The sequence below is a fragment of the Apis laboriosa genome, unplaced genomic scaffold (assembly GCF_014066325.1).
Source record: "Apis laboriosa isolate Shangri-la unplaced genomic scaffold, ASM1406632v1 scaffold9_cov152, whole genome shotgun sequence".
In the NCBI taxonomy this organism is placed as follows: Eukaryota; Metazoa; Arthropoda; class Insecta; order Hymenoptera; family Apidae; genus Apis; species Apis laboriosa.
The window spans coordinates 6,677,303-6,700,555 of record NW_025224966.1 but is presented as its reverse complement, the minus strand read 5'-3'; the positions used below and the strand labels follow the sequence as shown (position 1 = coordinate 6,700,555).

The 23,253-nt window shown below is 33.9% G+C and overlaps 1 protein-coding gene across 3 annotated transcripts in view; it reads left to right on the top strand.

Annotated features, from left to right (window-relative positions):
* Window positions 1-23,253, top strand: part of LOC122719920 (rap guanine nucleotide exchange factor 2-like) — a 202,153-nt gene that overhangs the window by 40,636 nt on the left and 138,264 nt on the right. For 2 of the 3 annotated variants that reach the window (XM_043946187.1, XM_043946186.1), the window contains exons 3-4: window positions 10,878-11,005; window positions 12,220-12,303. In XM_043946187.1, coding sequence (XP_043802122.1) covers window positions 10,878-11,005; window positions 12,220-12,303 — 212 coding nt within the window. Of the gene's footprint in view, window positions 1-10,877; window positions 11,006-12,219; window positions 12,304-18,362; window positions 18,483-23,253 lie in introns of those variants that run through there. The other variant, XM_043946192.1, reaches the window with a different exon arrangement.

The window sequence follows — 23,253 nt, the reverse complement described above, 5'->3', positions numbered from 1 at the left end:
TTTCTTCTTTTCTTTCTAATGTCGTTAAAACTTCTTACTATCCGATTCTTCGTGTTCTTTATCGGATAAAGCTACGAAGTAATGCCTTTGAAGTATCGGAAATGGATAAAGAATTTTTGAGCGGAAAGGATTCCCGTGTTCAATGCGACGCGGAAGAAACTTGTCAAAATTCTGACAAAGGAAAAATTCTTGTGCTGTCAGATGTAATATTTACGTTTCGTGTCTCATTCTCATGAGTCGTTCGTAATTCGAGGTTTACATTTTTTTTCAAAAAATATTTCTACTAAATTTACTCTATAATAAAATATTTTCCATAAAAATTAAAAAGAAGATCGATTGAAACGAAATGTCGAGTCCGGTTTCGAAAAATCAACGCTAAAACTATCTATGATAAATATTTAAATATCATATATAAACGATCGTTTCTTAATTATATTATCTTTTTCTTTTTCTGTCAAAATCATTTTCATACTTTCGTGTGATTAAAAAAAATTATCCTTAATTTTTGATAATTTGTTAATACATAATAAGATATATCAAGCGTGTATAATAAACACGTGAATCAAAATTGGCAGCCTCTTAATATAACGGGGATATTGAAAGTTTTAATAATTTATTTCCATAGAACTTGACGATCATTTCGATATATTCGCAACTTCGTTCCAATAACCATCTTTCTACCCTTTAACTGCTTTTGTTCCCCTTTGCATTTGTGCTAACTACCAATCGTTCGTATCTAATTCGAACGTCGAACGGTTGATTGGGATCGGGGAAAACTAGCTCGTTTTATTTCATCGCGTTGTCCTCTTCCAATCGCGCCACGTATCAACGATCGAAATCGATTTTTCCGATAAAATGCCCCCTCACGCGTGTTGCTACAGCGACAAAAAAATTGGCGACGAGCCAATACAATTCGTTTCATTGTCAAAGACGTGATCGAATTTAAATGCTCTTTCTCTCTCTCTCTCTTCCTTCCTTCTCTTCCCCCGTAATTTTCAAATATGAATGCTCGAGCATGCGTGGAAAGAATAGTTTAAATGAAAGAAACAACCACGGGGATTGTCATTCGTTTTTCATTCTCTCGTTTTTTTAATCAATTTCCTTTGCCTTTTGCTCCCCCAATATTTCCCATTCGAAACGACTTTTGACGTTTCGTTGAATTTGAAACGGATGAAACGTACAGATAATGACGTGGATTTTGTAAACGCGAGTCGCCATGTTGAAAATGTGGTAAAATCTTTTTGAATAGATGATAAAAGACCTAGGGAATTTTATTCAAGCGAAGTATTATTTTTCGTATTTTTTTTTTTTTTTTTTTATTTAGGCGTACGTGAAATTTTATTTTAAATTTCTCGTGAAAGAATGTGAATTTTATTAGATTTTATTAATTAGAAAGTGAGAAAAATTTTGCATTGAAACACGGGTTGAGTAGTGTCGCCGAGGAGGGACAATGCGATTCTATTTCGACCTAAAGAATCTATCCCTACTCCCGGATAAATTTATCCATCTAATTTTCATGGGGAGACAGTTTAAAATTTCACGAATATCTTTTGCACACATTACTTACTTGCACCCTTGCATCCTATTCTTTATCTGGAATTTATCTTGAACGAAAGATAACTTTGAGAAATTACACGCTCTCAAATATTTGCCTAATCTCTGTACGACTAATCCTCTTTTATCTCTATCATTGTTTTTATCTAATTTCGTTGTGGAGACAGGTTTTAAAAATTATATATCCTCAAATATTTGAACACTTTGCGTGTAATTTTCTTTATCTACTATACGATCGAATTTCCAAGTTCAACCAGTTAACAGATAAGTTTAATTGCCTTTAATTTTTCTATATCAAAATTTTCTTTTCTAATTTTCTCTCTTATATACGTGTATATACGACGAGAAACTAAAGTTTTTCCATTTTTTTAATCGAGCATTATTAATTTTTCTCGAACAATTTTATAAAGATATAACTCGAATCATTATTCGATAAATTTATTCTTGACTATTTATTTTTTTTCCTAACACGAAACGAACTTTGTCGCAAAAAAAAAAAAAATACCTCCACATGAAATTTTTATAATCAAGATCAAATCAAAATTTTCAAAATGAACAGATCTTCCATTTAGAATAATTTAATGCGAATAATTTAACGTGATCATTCGTATCGATTCTCGTCGCGAGAAAAAATAACCTGAATCACGATGATTTTCACAAAAAGAAAAGGAAAAAAAAAAATGACGTATCATGGAATTCTAGAGCGAGAATTCGCTGCGGTTTCCCAGACGTCCTTCTGCTCCCTTCGTTATTTTCGTGCTAATTTGCAACCGGTGGAATCGCGAGGAGAATGGCGAACTGCAGTGTCGCGCGTGCACCAATGCAAAGCGTTCGCTAAATAGGGAGAGACGTCGAAATTCAGGGAAACAGCCGCGATCCCGTGCACAATGAAAGTCTCAGAGATATTGTGCGAGATATCGATCCAGACCTGGCAGGTCTTTTAAACAAATAATGCCTTCCCTCGATCGGTGAAATTGATTTTCCCCCCCCTTTTGTTTCCATATTCCTTTATGCTTGGATCGATCTTTTTTTTCTTTTTTTTTTTTTCGTAATAGTAAGGAAACAAGGGAAATTTTATAAACAAAATTTCACACGAGTTGCTATAGCTCCAAAGGATCCTGGCGGCCATGATAAAGTTCATTGTCTGAAAATTGAAGTATATCCAGGAAAGAATTGTAGAAATAATATTATAACAATTTGCAAACATAAAATTTTAAGTTCAAGATTTTTATATAATAATAAATTTTGTTGAATATTTTATATTTCATATAATAAATATAAATATATTTAATAATAAATATATTTATCGTGGAATGCAAATCTCTTTGAAGATTGAATTGATTGAATGGTTTTGCGAAGTAAGAGGCAGAATGTTTGATAAATCGATAGTGATAAAATATTAAAATAATATATTCCTCGCATTGAAATAAATAAAATTAATCTTTCAAATCATTCTTCGTATTTTTTTCTTTTTATCGATCGTTTTCTTTCTTTTTTTTCTTTTCCTTTTCTGGACTTACTTTATTCGTGAAAACAACGGAAGAACAAACTGTCATCACAGTGTTTGAAGTTTCACTCTCGCGGAAACGATTGATACAAGCTTTTTGACGCGTGTCTCCGTCTGCTATACGTCTGTCGTATAACAAAACTATCCAACTTTATTATCCATGCTCGTGCATTCGTTCCGTTCGATTGTAAACGGCATCGATCGCGCATAGTTCAGGAAAAAGAAGAAGTTGGAACGTTGGACGTTGAGTTCAATAGATATTCTGAGCCGTCATCTTTCTTGTTTGTTTCAAATATTTGTTTAACGACAGTTAATTAATTTCATTACGATATTTCGAAGGCTCCTCCTCGTCGAGAATTCAAAGGTATAAAAGATTAAGATATCTTATTCGATGTCTGAGAAATAGATAAAATCGATAGAAAAGGGATCGGTATGATGATATATGCAAATGATTTCTCAACGTGTCTATTCCTAATTTATTACACAAGAGAAATGTGTCCTCTTTAATATCAAATTTCCTTGGGGGATTCGTAGAAAGAGATGAAATTCAAATTGCGATATTTTTGATTATAAAAAAATTTAATGATTTTTCAAGAAGAATCGTTCGTTTTCGAAAAATAATATCACTGTAATAAAATACATTTTAACAACATAAAAGATATTTCTGTATATATCCTTTTTAAATTCCCTGAAACGAAATTTTTTACCTGTGTCTGAATAAAATTTATATTATCTCTTTCGAAAGATCGACCCATCATCTCAAATATTCACGTCATATATATATATATATACGAGATAGTCAATAAAAGTTATGCAATAAAATTCAAGAAACTCGTATTCACAAAAAATATTCAACTTTTTTTTTTTTACTTCGATCTTACTTATCTTTCGCATTTATATTTTCGTTTCTATATTCACTCGACTCGATTTCAACAAATATATGTGTGTAGGAGAACGTGCGAAAACGGGAAAGAAAAAATAAAAAGATAGGGAGATACGAGTTGGTAACAAATATTTAGAAAGTTGAAGAGCACGTATCCCTTACGATGGAAAAACATGAATTCTAAAGCGGCCGTGTGTACCAGCGATTAAAAGAATGAGCGCACTGTGTTTTGTTCATAGAACAATTCACTCGCTTTGATAAGTATGCGCGCGTATGTGTGAACGGTCTGAGAACGGTTTTCTCCCTTTTTTTCTTTTTTTTTTTTTTTTTTCCCCTCTGGTATTATTTCACGATCGACATTTTTCTTGAAATGAAAGGGGGAGGTTCGTTCGTATGGATTTGTGTAAGGACGAGTTACCTATATTTTCATCGTGTCCTTATCAATTATTTATTTATTCATTTTTTAACATTCATTATTGTTTTTAATGAATTTATTTTTTTTCTTCGTTTAAATTAAATCTATTCTTTGGAGGGGGGAATTGTTATAATTATTTTTAGCCCAATACAATAGGTGCTGGTAAATGCAAATTCAAATGTCAAGTGTAAGTTGTTTAGAAATTTATTGTATGATGATTTATTAATTCTGAATGATCATTGTTTTTTTTTTTTATATAAAAAGAAAGGAAGAATTTAAACAAACAATTCTCCACGATGCAACTAAATCGAAGCAATCTGATTATCGAACTTAATTTCCAACTATGAAGACCTTTTCTCGTTTCAAGTGGAGCTTAATTAAATGTTCCTTGGTTTAAACGCGGAAATCGTCTATTTGTTTCATTATACGTAATACCACGAATCTATACTTATTTGTTTAACATATATTGAATATATAACGTGTAGTATTTTGCGATTAAAGAAAAAGAACATTTCGTGTCTTTTTTTTTTTTGATATATTATTTATTCAAATTTAAAACCTATCGTTCGTGAAAAATAACGATATGAACATTTCCCCCAATAAATTTCCCCCCCTCCAAATAATAAATTCCCGACAGTTCGATTAATTTAAAATTAAAACTCTGCTCATTTAACCATTTTAATTTCAACACACTGTACACGCTTGAATCCCCTTATATATTTTTTTTATTATTTTAGAAAGATTAATCTCAAAACGAATAATATTATTTAAATTTAATCAATCTTCTTTAGAATGATTAAATTCATATCCACCATTAGAACATTCACATATTGAAGTCCCTATACTAATTAAAAATTTAAACTTAAAAACAATTTTATTAAAATTTTAATATGGCAGAAAAGTGCATTGAATTTAAGTTTCAATAATAAAGTTTTAAACTTTTATTAAAATTAATAAATTTAATTTTAATTTATTAAAATATCAACATGAATAATATATATCAAATTCCCTTCAATCTAAATTTTTCCAAATCAAAAATCTATTTCAACTTTCCTCCTCCATTTAATATCGACAAGATCGATAGGAAACCGATCGCTCGAAAGCACGAACGAATAAAAAAAAAAAAAAGAAATAAATGAAAAAGAAGAAAAAAAGGCGAAACCGGCGGGCGAACGGAGCAACCCTAATCCATCTTCATGCAGGGAACCGTTCCATAATAAATAGAAATTTCGTTTCGCTGTTAGAGCGATCCTGGAAGGGTCGAAATAATTGATATTTACGCGGCTCCACGAGGATCCCCTTTTAAAATCTTACGAGACGCGTCTCGTAACTTGGGTTCATACGATCCGTACGTGAAGGTCGTCCGGTGTTCGCTCCACTTTTCGCACGAAAAAAGGAGCAAAGGGAGGGTCTGCTCGGATCGAGAGAAACGTGGTCGAAAACCGCACCGCGTTTCGGAGACCGAAAGGCGCCGTAGAGAGAGGCTTGGTTCTGAAAGCTTTCGCGATTTACACACGTTTTTCCAGACGCAGAAAATTCGTTCTCTCCACGCGTCTGTTACTTTTAAATGATTGGGCTTCTTGCAGAGGTGAAGTTTGGGAGTTGGGTTAAGTTTGAAATTAATTATATTCGTCGAAATTTTTTTTGTATTGTTCGCCAAGTTGGGATGTAAAATATTCATATTTTACTTTCTCACTACTTTAAAAATTCGTTTTAACTTAACGTAGTTTAAACGAGATAAGAAAAAGAAGATTGGATAATAATTATCCGTGGAAACGATAATATGAAGGTAATTAAGAGAGGATCGTAGTCTTTATCGTGCAAGAGTAAATTAAGGGTATTGTTTAAGAATAAACTAACTTAACTTTGGATCATTTGCAATTCAATAATATCGGTCGAAGGTTAAAATTAATCGTATTTGAAGTTTCGTGGAGCAAAGTTTGGAGAAATATTTATGATGTTCTTCGTGACACGATCGATATTTATACTCTGTTCTCGAAATAATTGGCGAATCGCGTTTTTTTTTTCGTGATCGATTAAAAGGGCGAATCGGATTCTTTTTGATTTCAAAAAATTTTTTTCGTTCACTCGAAGATATAATAAGTCGTTTTCGATTCGCGGCAAAAATCTCGTAGGAAAACTCGTATAAAATTAATTAAGCTTGAAACTTGAGCGAATTTAAATAGAATTAATTAAGTGGAAGTCGGAAAAATTAAACGAAATTAATTAAGTAAAGCTAAGCAAAAAGCGGTGTACGAAAATTACATGTCGTCTCTCGCGGAACAATTTCAAGAGAGAAAAATTACCAAGATTTCGTTGCATCATTTTAATTGTGTCTTTTCATGTACCATAAAAAAATAATTCAATTATTGTGCAATATCATGCAATATCACCATCATTAATTTACAATCCTCTATTAAATCTATAATCCTCTTTTAAATCTGCATTATTTTTTTCCTCTTTAATTTAATTTCATTTCCATTTCCTTTTGTATTTAAAATCATCAAATTATTCGATTTATTTCACCATCTGTGATTCCATCAATTTATTCCTTAAACGTATTAAACACAACCCATTACAATCCATCCAAAAATATCCATCTCCCCGCCAGACTGAACGCAATACCTCCCAAAACGGAAGTCGAATACGAGAGGGTAGAGCAGCTTTGTTTTAAATTCAAATGATCTAAATTCTCGCAAGTGAAAATGCGATTAAAAAGATTAAAAATTCGTTTCTTTCTTTTTTTTTTTATTACCACAATCACCTGTTTTCCTGAGATTATCCTATCCAGGAAAGAATGACGACAGACTTTTTCGAAAGAAGGTGTGTCCTTCCACCAAATTTTCTACATTGTCCTCTTCTACCCCTCTTTCACGATCCTTTTCGTCCAATCGTTTTCGTGCAACGAAAGCAGTTTAGGATTTTCCTCGGCTGCACGTTTATCTTGCCTTAGATTCCGGCAAAAAGCTCGTGCACAACGATTCCGTTGAGCCTCTTATGGGCTCCCTTATCTGAACCGGTACCATGGTCAGCTAGGTTACGGTACATTAAAGCCGATTTCATGGCATTTTTGAAAGGGTAATTTCGGGGATTACATAAATCGGCAGGCATTACGTTCGATACCGGTCGAACGTTCTGCAATCTCGATTTTACAACAGGCGAATCAATGTTATTTTGTTCTGGTAATAAGGATCGATTTGATGGAGGCATTATCGTCCTCAAAGAGATCTTGTGGGAGGGATAACTTGTTGCTTGAATTGAATTTGTTTTTCTTTATATTTTGGATATAGTATTTTACGTTATAATATGATTATTATTAATTTACGAAAGTAATGATAAAAATAATTTTGTATCATAAATTATTAAATTGTAAGTTAAATCTTTGATGAGCTAATTAATCAATGTTGTCTAAAAGATCGTTCGTTTTTATTAATTTTAGTGTTTTTATAATAGTTTATAATAGTTTTATAATAGTTTATAATATAATAGTTTATAATATAATATAATAGTGTTTTTATAATAGTTTATAATAGTTTTTATAATAGTTTATAATAGTATATAATTTATAATAATTTTCTTAGTTTATCATGCATAGATAGATTAAAATTATTAATTCGAATATATATATATATATATATATATATATAATTAGTGAAAATTAAGCAAACGTTCGATTCCATTTCATTTCGTATAAACGTTACACAAGTTAGCTTTATATACTGAACTGAACTGTTAATGTTGATTGCAATTGGGGGTTGCAAACAATCCAGACGAAGCGGCGCCACGAAGTTTGCAAGTTTGGATTAAACATGCATCGGAACAGATGGATAAATTCGATTAGGGATCCTAACGTGATGTTATCGAAACATGCAAAACGATTAATGGTCGTGTTATACTGAATTTTATAATTTCGTTTAAATGTTGAAGCTTAATGGAGCTTAAATGTCACGTAATGAAAATTCGAAATTTCAATTTAATATTTTAGATTTTAAAATTTGTAATTTGTAACTTTTTTAATTGGAATTTAAATGCTATATTAATTAAAATTTCAAATTCATCATCAGATTCTCAGATGTGTAATTTCGATTTTAAAATTTTATATTTTTAATTTTTAAATTCTAATATCATGTTCATATCAAAATTTTAAATTTCAATTTCTGAAGTTCAGATTTAAAAAAAAATTGCAAGGCTTCATATATATTGAAATATGTAATAGATTGTATGGAATTTGTTATAGATCGTTTGACATACAATTACCACAATTTTATTATCCAATTAACAATAGTTAAATTTTTTAACTATCTTTGTATACTTTTTTTTGATTAAACAACAAAAATACAATATTAAAGAACAATGCTGCTACATATTGTACATTGTATATATTGCTACATATTGTAAAAATAAGAAAAAAAATCTTCTTCTGTAAAAGTAATTTCAGAAAATAACAAAATTTTCTATGTTTAACAAATCACAAGCAATGCAAAAAAATATTATATTCTAAATATCATAAAATTTCTTCGTCGTAAACTCCATACATATCAATATTTCAATCTTTTTACTAAATTTATTAAAATCATTAATTTATTAAATACAAAGTAATTCTTTGAGTAAAATTTAAGTCTTGTCCTTTTACAACTATTTAATCGCATCACGATCGAAATGCAAGTTTGTTCAAGCTTTACAAGGAGAAGCTCACGAATATTCCCAGTTCACCAAGGGGATGATCTGAAACTAACGATCTGAGAAGTTTGCTAAATTGCGTTCGTTAAATTGCGCTTGTTCATAGAAGAGGATGCTTTAAAGCATGTTGTCTTTGATAAGATGCTGCTGTCTTAATCATCGATTATCGCGAAAGTCAATGCGCATTACAATATACGTCGCGCGTTATGATTTTAATTATCATTAACACGCCGATAATTCACCATCGTTGTTTGTCTACAGAATTTGAAATTGATAAAAATATCTTGGTTCATTTTATGGAAAGATTGATTGTGATTCATAGCGGGAAAGATTTGTTTTATGAACAAATTTTTTTTTTAAATTTGTAATTTGTTTCAGATCATCCCCTTGGTGAACTGGGAATATTCGTGAGCTTCTCCTTGTAAAGCTTGAACAAACTTGCATTTCGATCGTGATGCGATTAAATAGTTGTAAAAGGACAAGACTTAAATTTTACTCAAAGAATTATTTTCTATTTAATAAATTAATGATTTTAATAAATTTAGTTTGACTTGTTATTTGCAATTAAAATATTGAAAAAAACAGAATGCTCTTTACTTTTGTAACATACATTTTTTAGTTCAACATACTCTCTTTTATTCTTCTCTTCGTCACAATTTCAGATATATTATTTGTCTTGGACAATTTTTAATTTTAAATTTTCATTGATCTTTCATTCCAAGAAATATTAAGGTAATATTATTTGTACGTGTATTTGAATTTCAAAATATTGAAATACTAAATACTTTGTATCTTGCTGAATGTTGTATCATAATTTTTGTTGTCCTTTGTTCACGTACCAAACAAGTGATTTTTTTTTTTCTTAATTCCAAATCTCGATCTCGCGAATGTTTCTTGTTTGATAATTTAAAGGACATAGGATAAATTATAAGTTATTTTTCGTTCGCTTTCGTCCCATGCTTCTCAGAACAATGCACGGGCCGACAATACACTCGGGCTATTACGTTCGCACCGGAAGTACATTCAACTATATTAACTTTTCGAGCGATTTTAATTACGCCCCGTTGAATAAAGCTCGTGGGAAACGTATTGCGCGATTCGCTGGAAATCTGGATTTTTGTTGGCCGAAATTTTCGTATATAAGGCGAAAAAAAAAAAATAATAATAATATTTTATATTAAAAAACGTTGGTACATCTTTTTACTTTTTAGGAAACTTTTCACTAACATGAAAAATATATTTCATAATTCTAATTAAATCTATCTAATATAATTTTTCTTGTATAAAGTCTTAAATTGTAAAGATTGAGTGAAAAAAAGGCGTAAAGTAAAAAACGTAAAAAAGGATCGCTTTATTGAATTTTCTCGGTTGTGTCAACGTGGTTAACAAGTGCGGTTCAAATGATCAATTTGGATAACGATAGCGTAGAGATCATAGTGTACGATAACAGGGTACATTAAGGTCGCATTAGAGGCAATTGTGTTGGCGCGCGCCTCGTTCGAGTTTGCCTTGCCTTTTACCACCGATAAGTCGATCGTATTGAATCTGAATGGTACACTTCTGACAAGTGCACTTGCGCGAGAACTTTACAAACACGGTAATTTACCTTGGAAGAAGGTAAAGCCTTTAACGGATATTATCTAGAGCTTCAAGTTTGCGCGGTAGAATTATTTAAATAAATGTAGGATGTATCAAAATTAAATATGTTCATATTTAAATAGAAGATATATATATATTTTTTTTAATTCATATTATTATTTATATTTATTTGTATTTAATTCTATTTCATTATTTCACTTTATACTTTTTGCAATTAATATTGTTTCTTTTTTTTTTAGGATCTACAGATCATATATTATGGTCTGCTTGGTCTGGAAGCGTTACGTCCGTGCAGAGATTCCATTCTCCGGGGGCTTTGCAAAATTGTACGATATGAAAGGCATCATGCGAATCATGTTCTTTATTAGTAAGTATCTTTTTTTATTTTTTTATAATATAATCTTAAATATATAATTTTATTTATTTTTCAAATTCAATTTGTGCGTGGGAGAATAACGATTATTTAAGTTAATGTTGATATTTCAAATTATTTTTTGTTATTTTGTAAAAAGGAACTCTACATTATCTAAAATAGAAAACGTGATAAAAAATAACAGGAAAATTCTTTATCGACATGATTTTTATATGTGGAGCTGTTTTATCGACGCGTTTCTTACCCCTGGAGACCTCTAGTAGCAAACTAGGATACTATAATGTAAAAAGAGAGCATAGATGTCGCTAGTTGTACCATTCTCTAGTCATTTCCCGCGCTTTTAAAGAACGAGTGTTTGTTACTTGTGTTTGTCAGTGAAAGGGAAATATATTTTGCCTTGGTGAAAAAAGAACATAATGCAGCAAGTATTTTCAAGTAAGTAGAACATCTGTATCAATTTTACTTTAAATTTCGTTTAATAAAGTGATAAAAAACATGAAATAGTTCAAAAGACAGAATTAATGACCGTGGTTGTTCCTTCATATTTAATTTCAATATAATAATAGAAATATGTATTAATTTTATCTAAATGCATGGTTTATTCTTAATAATATTTCATATAAAACAATTTCTTAAATATTTATTCAATTCATTGTTCTCAAAAATGCACATAACCTTACAATATTATATTCATTTACGTACATATAAATATATAGTTCATTTTCTTTACGTCAATTTTTCATTTGACAAATGAGATGGCGGTACTGTGCTAAATTTTTGTAATTTTATATATCTATGCCTATATAATATTTTTATGCCTATAATATTTTTATTATTAATATTATAATAAGCAATTCATTTATCATATTTATAATAATATTTTACGTAATTATATATTATATATTTTAAATAATGACTCCAGTTTTTATGTTCGTACATTATGTTCGAATTCATGATTAATCAATGATGATAATTAGTTATAAAATTAAATTTGGTTATTTAAAATAATCGTTTTTATGAAAAAACTTTTTTATATCTCATATTTATATAATGTACTCATGAATTTATATTTTTGAAATCTAATATGGCACCTTAATTATAATTAAGATAAATAAAAAAGCATAATAATATTATAAATATGAATATAATTAATGTAAATTATTATTTTGTCCAAATATATAAATTATAATTATTCAAAAAATTTTCAGCACCGGTGAATTGGCCACAAGCTGGTACATATTACTCTCCGGCTCTGTGTTCATCGATGGATCGATGTTTCTCCCTCGTTCAAGGTAAGAGAATTCTTCTTTTCTCACTCTATCATTCTCGTACCTGTTCGTACAATAGTTTTTTCTTTTTATTATTCATCGATATTTATTCTTCAATTTTATCACTTATAATCACGCGTATATATGCAAAAGAGAAAAAGAGAAAAGAAGTCAATTTTCCGTCGAATAAACGACTTTTGTTGATTTATTTAAACGATCTTCCGATCCGGTTGGTTTGCCTTAATTTCACATAAGATTTACATTGCAAATGCACCTCTCGTAATTTTTAGTAAACGATAAATTCAGGCGCTTGTGTTTCGGAAAGTACCAACGATCATAAATCCTTGTTATTGTAATCATAATTCAGCATTTGTAATTTTATCCGCGTACTTCATCGCGTTTTCATAATAAATCGTTGCTGAAAATCACGCCGTGAATCCAGTCATCAACCGATCGTCTGGTTTATCGCAATCAGGTCGGGTCTTCATTGTGATACGCGCTTGCGTTTCACGTGGAATTTGCTCGGCCATATTTATTTCTTGTTTTTCCTCTTCTTTTGTGTTTTTCCTCCTTTCTTGTTTTTGATATCATATCGAATTCGTTTTACGTGAAGAAGCTGCCGAGATAGAAATCGATCGAGGCACATATATCTGGAGAAGACTTTGTACGTGTATCGGGTGTGCTAGAAAATAGAATGTATATCCCTCGTTATATATGATTATGATTTTCTATTGAAACACGTTTACACGTTTTATGATCACGTTTAAAAGCGATTTTTGAAAAACTTTCATAGTTTCATTTGTACGCGTATATGTCATATTTAAATTATTTTGCAATATATTTTATGGAAGTTTGATAGTACTAGTTTCTTCATTTCTTGAAAATAATAAATCACTATACATTTAACACTTGACGAGTTCGAAATAATTATTAACATTGTATAAGTTTTAATTATTTCGTAACTTAAGCGATGAAATAATTGTGTTACATATAATATGGGAGACATTGCGCTACTTTGATTATAACAAAGATCTATAATATTTGGAATATTGGGTCACGTTATAAATAATGCGATCATTATTTGAATTCAATGGAATTTATCACGGAAATTTTATTAAAGAGAAATAGAAAATGTAGAATTAGTTAAACAATAGCAAGAGATTTATGAAAATGAGGGAAAATACATCAATGATTAATTACTAACAAACAGCTAATCATTTCCATCTAATATGTAGACGTAACAAAAGTTTCATTATCCGTATTGCAATTTTTTATTTACAATATCACTCTTGAATATCGAATATTAAACATCCAAAAAGCTTCAGCCAATATATGACGACGATGAAAAAAATGATTGGCGCGGTTTAATATGAAATATCTGGAGGACGCAATATCGTTCAAACAGATTCTGCAACTTCATGATCACGGTGTATATCACACACACTCAGAGCAGGCTCATAAATCGTTCTGTACCAGGGTTACGGTCGCAGTTTTCTCTCTTTGTGTCCCTCGAACCACGGAAATTCTCATTAATCGTGTAACCTCGTTCCTTCAAGGTATACGTGCATCGGTACACATTGTAACGGCGAATGTATTAGATAATCTACTTTTAATGAAATTCAATCACTGGAAGGATGGTGGAAAGAAAAAGCAAATTTTCACTGCATTAATTTAATGCGTTCATCTTTTTTTCTACTCTTTTGTTCATGAGTATGTATCGAGAAGCTCGTTTTATTTATTATCCTGAAACGCGAGCAAGGAAGACAGGTTTGCAATTATTTATAGATAAATTTTCAAAAATATTTTATCGATAGAAAGTTTAAATTCTTACACGGTTTTTCTTATCCCTTTGCATGTTAATCTTTAAAATTTTTCTAAAATTTAATCAAATAATTTTTAAATAATTCAACTCTTCTATCGTGAAAAAAGATACGTGCGTTTTTTTTTTATGCTCTATTTCCGTTTTTCCTCAATCTGAAACACATCGCTCAAATTTTTTCCATCTAAATTGTTTTTTTACATTTTTACATTTAAATTATTCAATTCTTGCTTCTGACAACCGAGCAACATTTTCATAGGAATATTTTCTTTCTTTGATCGTTCTACCTTTAACATTTCGCGCTAGATTTCCTTATCCCGTTTTTCTCGTCGAGATACTTTTCGCAAAACGTCAGTGCGAAACCCACGTGCGATTGTAAGTTCGCGCTTCACGGTTTCTGGTCTCCCATGGACGTAAACAGAAAAATTTACCGACTAACCACGGGTGTGGCTGCGTTTTAAGTTCTCTCTGTTCTTGCCGCCTCTCTACTTTTCTCTCTCTCTCTCTCTCTCTCTCTCTCTCTCTCTCTCTCTCTCTCTCTCTATTTTTCTGTTTCTCGTGTTCCTCTTTCATCGCTCTTTAACGCATTGCCGTTTCTCTCCATTATACTTCATCCGTTTCACTTTGTCTTTTCTCCCTTTTTCGCTCCCTTTTCGCTTTCCTTCTATTCACCCCCTCCCCTCCTGCCTCGATGCGTAGATATCTTCTTTCTCTTTCCAGTTTACAGCACTTTACCACCATGTCATTTTTCTTTTCCTTCTTGTCTCTTTATTCCGTTCTTCTCTATCTCTTTCTGTTTCTATCACGTACGCGAATCTTCCTTCTTCCTTATTTTTCGTTCACTCGTACTCTCTCTTACTCCCATTCACTTACTCACTTTCTCACGCGTTCTCCGTCCCACTCGCGCCAACGCCATCTACACTTACTCACTCCGCATTCTTTCTCGTACGCTTACTCACTCGCTCCGTTTCTTTCATGGCGCTATCGTCTTTGTCTGACTCGCGGGGTTGGTCGGGTTCTCTCTTCGACAACCTTCCCCTCTTCTCTCTATTCCGCACTGCCATCTCGTAATCGTGCCGAGAATTTACGAATCGAGCCGAGTCGAGCGCTGTTAAGTGCAAGGGAGAAGGACAGATGTATCGAGAGAAGGTATGTATAAGAGGAGGATAGGTATACAGAAGTTAGGGAACAGAGAACGGTTCTCTGGTGCGACGAGGAAAGGCGAAGAGAATAACGTAGAGCGTATTAGAGTGAGAGGAAAAGACTTCGATCGCAGGGCCGTATTCAAGCGTTGAAACGCTTGTGACACGTAGATTTTTATTGTTTCGTTTTAAGGGAGAATGTTTTTTTTATATCGAGAAAGATGAGAAGAACATAGGTACATCCTTTTCTTGTAATAATTTTCTAATAATTATTATCAATAAATAGAATAGAGATTTTTCTTTCTTCGATTAACAATTTTCGTTTCAACTCTTTAATAATATTTTAAAGAATTTCGCGAATCACTATTATTATTATTGCTAATCAAATTTTAAAGATGTTTTAAAATATATTACGAGCGAGACGAGTGAAAAATAAAATTTGATATCTAAAAAAAAATTTAATAAACATTAAAAAAAGCATTAAAGAATTTAGTAAAAAGGTAAAAAAAAAAAAAAGATAAGGATTGATTCGTTAAAATCAAATTCTAAATTCTTTCTCAAAGCCGTTCCCTAAATTATCAACCCTTCGAGAAAATAATATTTCGACCCACACTTGCGAGCATCTTGCCACAATCCATCAACCCATGCACCGTATGGGCAAACAAAACTGAAAACGAACCCCCATCGATTTTCACGCGGGGGCACCCCCTCTCCCTTCCCTGTGTACAGTCATACTCGCGTGGCACGCGATCGAGGGATCGCACCGGTGGCCACGAGGCACTGGGTACAACACTGAAAGCGTACAAGAGAGAAAGAAGGAGGGGGGCCTCACCTACCGAGAGAGACTCCAGTCTTCTCGAGTATATCGTGGTGGTTGGCGAGTGTTGCGATTAATACCGACTGCACCCGCGAATCGCATTCCAATCCCGCCGATTCCCATTCGCGTTTCCTCTCGTAGGAGAGAGAAGTGTGCGGCGTTACCGCACATGGGCACGGTGCGTGTTTATTAAACGAGGGAAAAACCACGAAGAAAGGGAGAGATCGAAGGAGAGAAGTATAATAAGAATAAGATAGGCAAAAAGTGGGAAACGAGAAGATCGAAAAGGAATCGGAGCACGACTTCGAAAGTTCAACGCGCATCTCAACGGTGTACGTGTACGCGCGCGTGTGTGTGTGTGTGTGTGTGTGCGCGTGTATGTACGTGCGTGGAATAGAGTTACACGGTGCAGGTTGGAGTGTCTATCTATCCGATGATGCACGCGTGTTATCCGGTGTCTGTCATCCAATGCAGCGTGTCTTAACGATCGATTTTCGGGATAAGAAAGAAAAGAGCGTGGCCTTTCCGGCACTGCACGTGCGCGCCGCCCTCTCTCTCCCTCTCTCGGCGGATCCTCTTTTCGCAGCAGCCGAGAGGCGTGAGTAAAACAACAGGGGCGAGCGCGTACCCTTGGACCTCGGTCGTACAACACCACGTACGGATGCACCACCAGTCGCTTCCTCGCGCCTCTCACGCAATTGATCTCCCGCTGGCCGAGAATCGTGAAGCAACAATCGTTCTAGCCGCGTGAAGAATAACGGCGAAGACAGTTGAGCATAAGTGTAGCGTGCCTCGTCGAGATTCGTCGTAATCCGGACGGAGTTGAATTAAATTGGAGACAGAGAGAGAAAGAGAGTGTTTCACGTGGACGATTCACCTGCTCTCTTTCATCTTTGAATCGAGTCGAATGAATGAGACCAGTGACGTGTCGATATAGTGGTGGAAAATTGTAGTTTATCGGTAGAAGGGAAAAGTCGAGACTTTTTTTCAGATCGATAGATTTTTTTTTTTTCTAATCGAGGAATCTCGTTTGTGCCAATATCTTCGAGAAGTGAACTCGATGCAGAAAAATAGACGAGGCTCTATTCAATCCTCTTTAATCAATGAATCATCCAGTGACGTGTCAATATCCGTCAAAATTATCCACGTAGAAGTCGTAGAAAGTGGAAACTTTCTCAGATATTAACTATATACATTCTCTCTAATTCTTTACAAGATTTACCCAACAAATTTACTCGATCCTCTCTTGAAATCCTCTCTCGAAAAATTGAAGTCAACGAAATCTCCAAATCTCGTTCCATCCGACCCATCCGTAAATATTTCGACAATTCTGCAGTAGAGAGGGAGATTATCTGTCTCGTCCGAGCATTTAACCACGCTCTCGCCAAAAAGTGGCGCGTAGATCACCGCGAGGAATCGAGCTACTACCCGTGGAACTCGTTTCGAGCGCGAGCTTACGCATACCGAAATCCTGTGGGACCAGTGACCCGTGTCGCAAAGGAAAACCGGAGTGCGAAGCGTCCAAGATCCGCACCGCCTTCTTTGAATACCGTACGACTGCTCTTCTGAAAACGATCCACGCATCTTCGATTCTCTTCTTTACAGAGGGGGCACAGTTAATACACTCGAGAAACTGCACTCGTCTTCCAGCCAAGGATAATTGCCTGTTCGCTTTCACCTAGAGAAGAAGCGAGTCGACTCGAAGGAAAAAGAGAGAGACAGAGAGGTTATCCCGTGATAAATCTAATAATCGAGGTAACGGCCTGTGGCTGATCGACGAGGGTGCGTCCTCTTCTCGCGAAGGGGCGATTCGTTGCCAGGAGGGAACGCGTCGTCTCGGTTCTAAATTCCCAAGGATCCCCCCTCCCCAAGGAGAGGAATGTTCGATTTGGATTTGGAGATTGACGTGAATCGGTGAATCGTCTTTCGAGGTGGATAAAGTATTCGAGGAGAGGGGATCGGACGTTGCAAAGTGGTTTTGGGCGAAGTTGATACGGATTCATTGATCCGGGGGATTAGAGAGGATTATAGGAGAGTCTGGAAAAATTCGAAGGGTGAAAGAGTGTAGTACGAGAGTACCGTGATAAATTGAGAGAACATCTGGAAAAATACAAGTTGATTTCGATCGAATTTTGTTCTATCGTATCGTGAACATTTATTTTTAATTGCCGCTCTCGCCTTCGTTTTTTTTTTTTTTGGAAAAGAAAGACACGGAGAAAAGAATAAATAGACGAGAGTCGTGATGTCGTTGATGTGAAGAATCGGTGTTCGGTGATCGTTGTGTGGTTGCGTGATTCTCCAGCGTTTCGTTGGATCGTTTTAAAGACAAGGGAACAGGGAGGGAAAAAGCCGGCAAACTGGATGCTCCAGACGGTGCCTCGCCTTCCGCGCCCCCGCCTGACATTACTGTCACCCAGGATGACCGGTGAGGAGTCTTTAATTTAACTTTAACTATCCTCTTTATCCGGCCACAATGCTCGACGTTGATGGACCACCATTGCGTCGCTGCTGGGATTCTCGTGCTTTCCTCTCTGCGATCTTTCGCTCGAGTTTTAATTTTTTTCTCTCTTTTTCTTTTTTTTTTACCAACGATCGTTCCGTGTATATATAATTGGAAAAGATTTTTATAGGAATTTCTTTTTTTATTTTCGCCTGTGATAGTTATTTTAATTCTTATCTTAATTTAGATTCTTTTACGTAGTAGTAATATGTTTTCTTTTTGTATTAGTTTAATTTATTTAATTTCATTGTTCATCTCGTATCTCGTTTTATTTTTTAATTCTAGGATTATGGAATTTTGACTCCTTTTTTTCATATAAATTACTTTTAGAATTTATTATCTCGTTTGTTATGTTAATATTTATGAAACAATTCGAATTACTAAATTCTAAAAACGTCTAATTACATTCTATAGTTATGCAAATCTATAAAACGTCGTACAGATCCTTAGAAGATCATTCATCATCCTGCTCCTCCATAAATTAACATAAATTTAAGAATCAACTTCGACTACGAACAAAACCGATGATCTCCATGATGATCGGTATAGATTTTATAAATTATTTTTCTTCCAAATATCACAATTATCTCATTAATACTTGTCCATACAATAATTATATCTAAATATGTAGTTTAAACGCTTAAACGTAAGCTGTTGTTTCAAGTAACGAGGGATCAAAATCATCGATGTTCACAGTTCTGAAAATGTCAGAAATATTCTCGGTACACGGTAGATTGACTTCCCGCGTTAATTTCACACGAGTGATGATATTTCGATGACCTAGTTGCCCAATATTTCAACACGCAGATATTTTTAGCACTTATCGAATCGCATTACTTTATATTACACCCCTTCCATCCGCTCGTTTTTTATCCACTCTTCACTCAAGAATTTCGCTTAATTTCACAAAAATTATCCCCCCGGCAGTGTAACTTTAATTTTCCACCCCCCCTCCCAATAATCCTTCGGACGCATTTTCTATCGAGATATCAAATAAATAATTACTTTAACAAGGCCGTGAAATTTGCAGAAACACACGTGTGTACACACGAGAAGTGTAATTTTCGCTTCGAGTGAAATCCAAGAGTGCCGAATGTAATAACCGCGGCGTTAAAGTGAAGGATTATTAAAGTGAAAAGTAATAACCGTGTCAAGAGTGTAGTAGATTTTTAATTCAGAAGGAAACCGGATATATAACCGGGAAACGAGTGAAAAGTTCTCGTTCGTGAAGCGATGCGTGATGGAACGAAAGCAAAAAAAAAAAAACCCTCCCCCTAGATCGTTTTCCTTTCTCGATGGAAATATTTACAAAGAAATCGTGTAATAATTAAGTCTCGTATATTTTTACACGGATCAAAGTGAAAAGCATCGTAGAACGAACGCATTTTATAAATCGTTTCGAGGTTTCGACGAATTACGACTCTTCTTTAGGGGAACGTGTTTTCATATTTCGAGATTCTTTTCCTTTCTGTTTTATTTCTTCTCCTCTTTATTCCTCTAGTTTCGACTCGTAATTCTACGATGCACATGGATGATGATGTATTATTTATTTCTTTACTTCTCTTCAACTTTGGTAAACTCTTCCCTTTGGTAAAAATTTTCATTTTCTTTCCTTCTTGTTTTTTTACTCGGTTTTTGTTTTTAGAAGATATTTATGAGATTTTTTTATAGATATATCGAAGTCGTTTCTTCTTTTATCTATAAGAGTTATTTAGAATATGGATGATTTTCCATGGATTTTTAATATCAAAAATTGTGAACCGCACAATTTTGAAATTTTCTCGTAGAATTATCATATTATTGATATAGGCAATTTTTGAACAAAGTTATTATTGAATCACAATTTTCTTCGATACCTTACAAAAAGAATATACTCAATATTATCCAAGTAACTCTTTTAATTCGCATAAAATTCAAGAGCTAGACTCGACAAACTCGTTTTAAACCAGTTTTAAACATTTTCTTCTCTCGGTTACTAATAAAAATTTATACATATACTACCTGTACATGTTTTATCACGCGTATATTCCTATTAAACAAATCAACAAACACTCTGTTCGAAAATTTCGAAAATCACTTCGAATCGTCCAAAAATTTCTAAAAAAAAAAGAAAAAAAGAAAAAATCTATTCGCCTGAAATGCAAAGAAACGACGAGGAAAACGGTAATGATCGAAGCAGAGAACAGGTCGAACGAACGCCCACGCCTGGCATTCACACGCATTCGACCTTATCCAAACCCAACGTGGTGCGATGCACGCGCATCCATTCATCAGAAGAAACTGTAGAAAACAAACGTGTACGCGCGGCAACGGAACGCAACGGAATGTCGAACCGTTTCATGAATATTCAGGGATGTCGAAGGCACACCGTGAAAGTCGAGTCTCTCTAATGCGCCTCGATCGGCCTCGAGGGCGCACGATTGACCTCGGCGGACGAGCTTTTGCGGAATTATCGATCTGTCGAGGCGAGGTTTTCGGCCTAGGCGTCGTTGTTTCACGGGTGTCACGGGTGCGTGCACGTGACACGCCACTGTCAATACGTACCAGGCGTCACGTTTCAATCCCCTGCACCGATAAACACGCGAGTCGATCGCGTTGCGAAATAGGCGGGGGAGGGAGGAGGGAGACGAGAATCCGATGAAAATCCGCTCCCAATGTCAACGTGTCCCGAAATCGTTGAATTTGAAGCTCCAATCTGTTTTTTTTTCCTTTTTAAGCGTGGCAGAGGGGAGGAGAAAATTCGATGATCCGTGTTATTTAAAAAGAATTATTATTATTTAAAAAGAAATCATATTTTGGAAGGAATGGTTGAAAATATTTGTAGGATTTGTTGAAGTTGAAAGTGAAATATAATTCATATATTCAATGGTTCTGGTTTACAGGCAAATATCCAAGTTTTTATTCAAAATTATCGTGGAAAATATATTCCAGAGTTGTCACAAGTATTATAATAGGGGAGAGTAAGATAAAATTTATATTTTCTCCCCTTTGAAAAAAAGTAACGAGTATTTTATTCGAAAAATTATATCACATAATGTAAGGATATAATAAATATTTCAAATAGAAGTTGTGATATTCATAGAAAACTCAAAGATTTTCCATGCAACCCTGCATATTGAAAGGATATGTTGCATCAAGGATTTAATTTAATTTCGTTTGTTTTCGATATTTCTCGTTGCAAAAGAAATAAGCAAGATTTTTCTATGTCCGTTTAATGCATCGAGGCGTTGCTGTCGGTTCAATTTGAGTTTCTTCGCTGTGTTACGTAATCAGTTTTCACTATGTTCTGCTGACACTTTGATGCAACTGTTTCCAAAGGAAGCTTTTATATAAAAGATTCACGTAATTCTCGAAGAAGAGAACGGAGCTGATTGTGCAACCTATTGCGAGCCGACGCGAGCCATCGATCCTCTGGAAATCCTTTTTCCACGGTTATTGCCTTGTCCAGATTCGTTCTTCGTCAAAATATTGTTGAACGAATCGAAAGAGAATATCTTTTCCTTCGAAGTGAGAGGAAAATTTTTTAAATTAATAACATGCAAAAATTTATTAAAAAAAAAAAAAAAATCTAACTTTTCATAATTTCTAAGAAAGATACTCTTGGCAAAATTAATTATGAATATATTGTCGAGACGAAAAGATATTACATGTTCGTTCACTTTCATCCTATCGTATTAATTTCGTATACACGAGTTTGTCGACAATTCCACTTTCAAACTATGCTTTTTTTTCCTTATTTAAAAAAAAAAAAAAAAAAGAAAGGAACATCCACGTTACGTAAAACGGAAATTAATTACGCGAATAAAGAAGAGAAGAAAAGAATTTGCCTGTGCGACGACGTTCCTAAACTAAATTGCGCGAAGGGATTGGGAAAGGGGGTGGGGTCCAAATCCTATTTTCATTATTTCCACGTGGCATCCTCGATTTCCTATTTCGATAAAGGGTGCTGCGCCGCCCTGTCGAGGGTTCCTGTCAGTTTTTATAATTAAATTTCTCGGGGTAGAAAGTTGGCCGTCGAGGATACACCCTTGTTTAAGTGTTTCAACATCAGAATCCACGTTGCTTTTGACTGTATTTTAATGGCACCAATCTATCGACCTATTCCTTTGATAACGTTTATAGAATAACTTATCGATTTCCTATCGTGGTCGACGGAGCCACCGATACTTTTTATTTTATATCAACGTTTTGCGGCGATTTAAAAAAAAAAAGAAAGAAAAAAGAAAGAAAGAAAGAAAAAAGAAAGGAAAGAAAAAAAAGTAATAATATAAATATAAGTAAAAAAGAAGAATGAAGCTTGCTAAAGGAAAAAAGGGGCAAAGCAAAATTGATGATGCGCGAGTGGACAACGAATAAATATAGCACGGTAAACAATTAATGCGAGGATTTTATTTCGCGCACGAGCACTTCCGCTATTGTTAAGCTTGTTTTAATAATTGAGTTACGCGTAATATCACGGTAATTAAGAAAATTTGCGTTAATTCTGAGAACGTGCTCGGGAAGGAAACGCGGGAAGTTTTTGTTTGATAACAGGTTTAGTTAAACGAAAACACGTATGTTGTGTTGTTTCTCATAATTAAACGACAGTACGTGCATTTTTAACGTGCATTTTGTTTGCTTTTCACACTCGTTATTGCTTAAACTTAAACCCGTTGGAGGGAGAGAGAAAGGAGAGTACAAATAAATAAATTTAAAT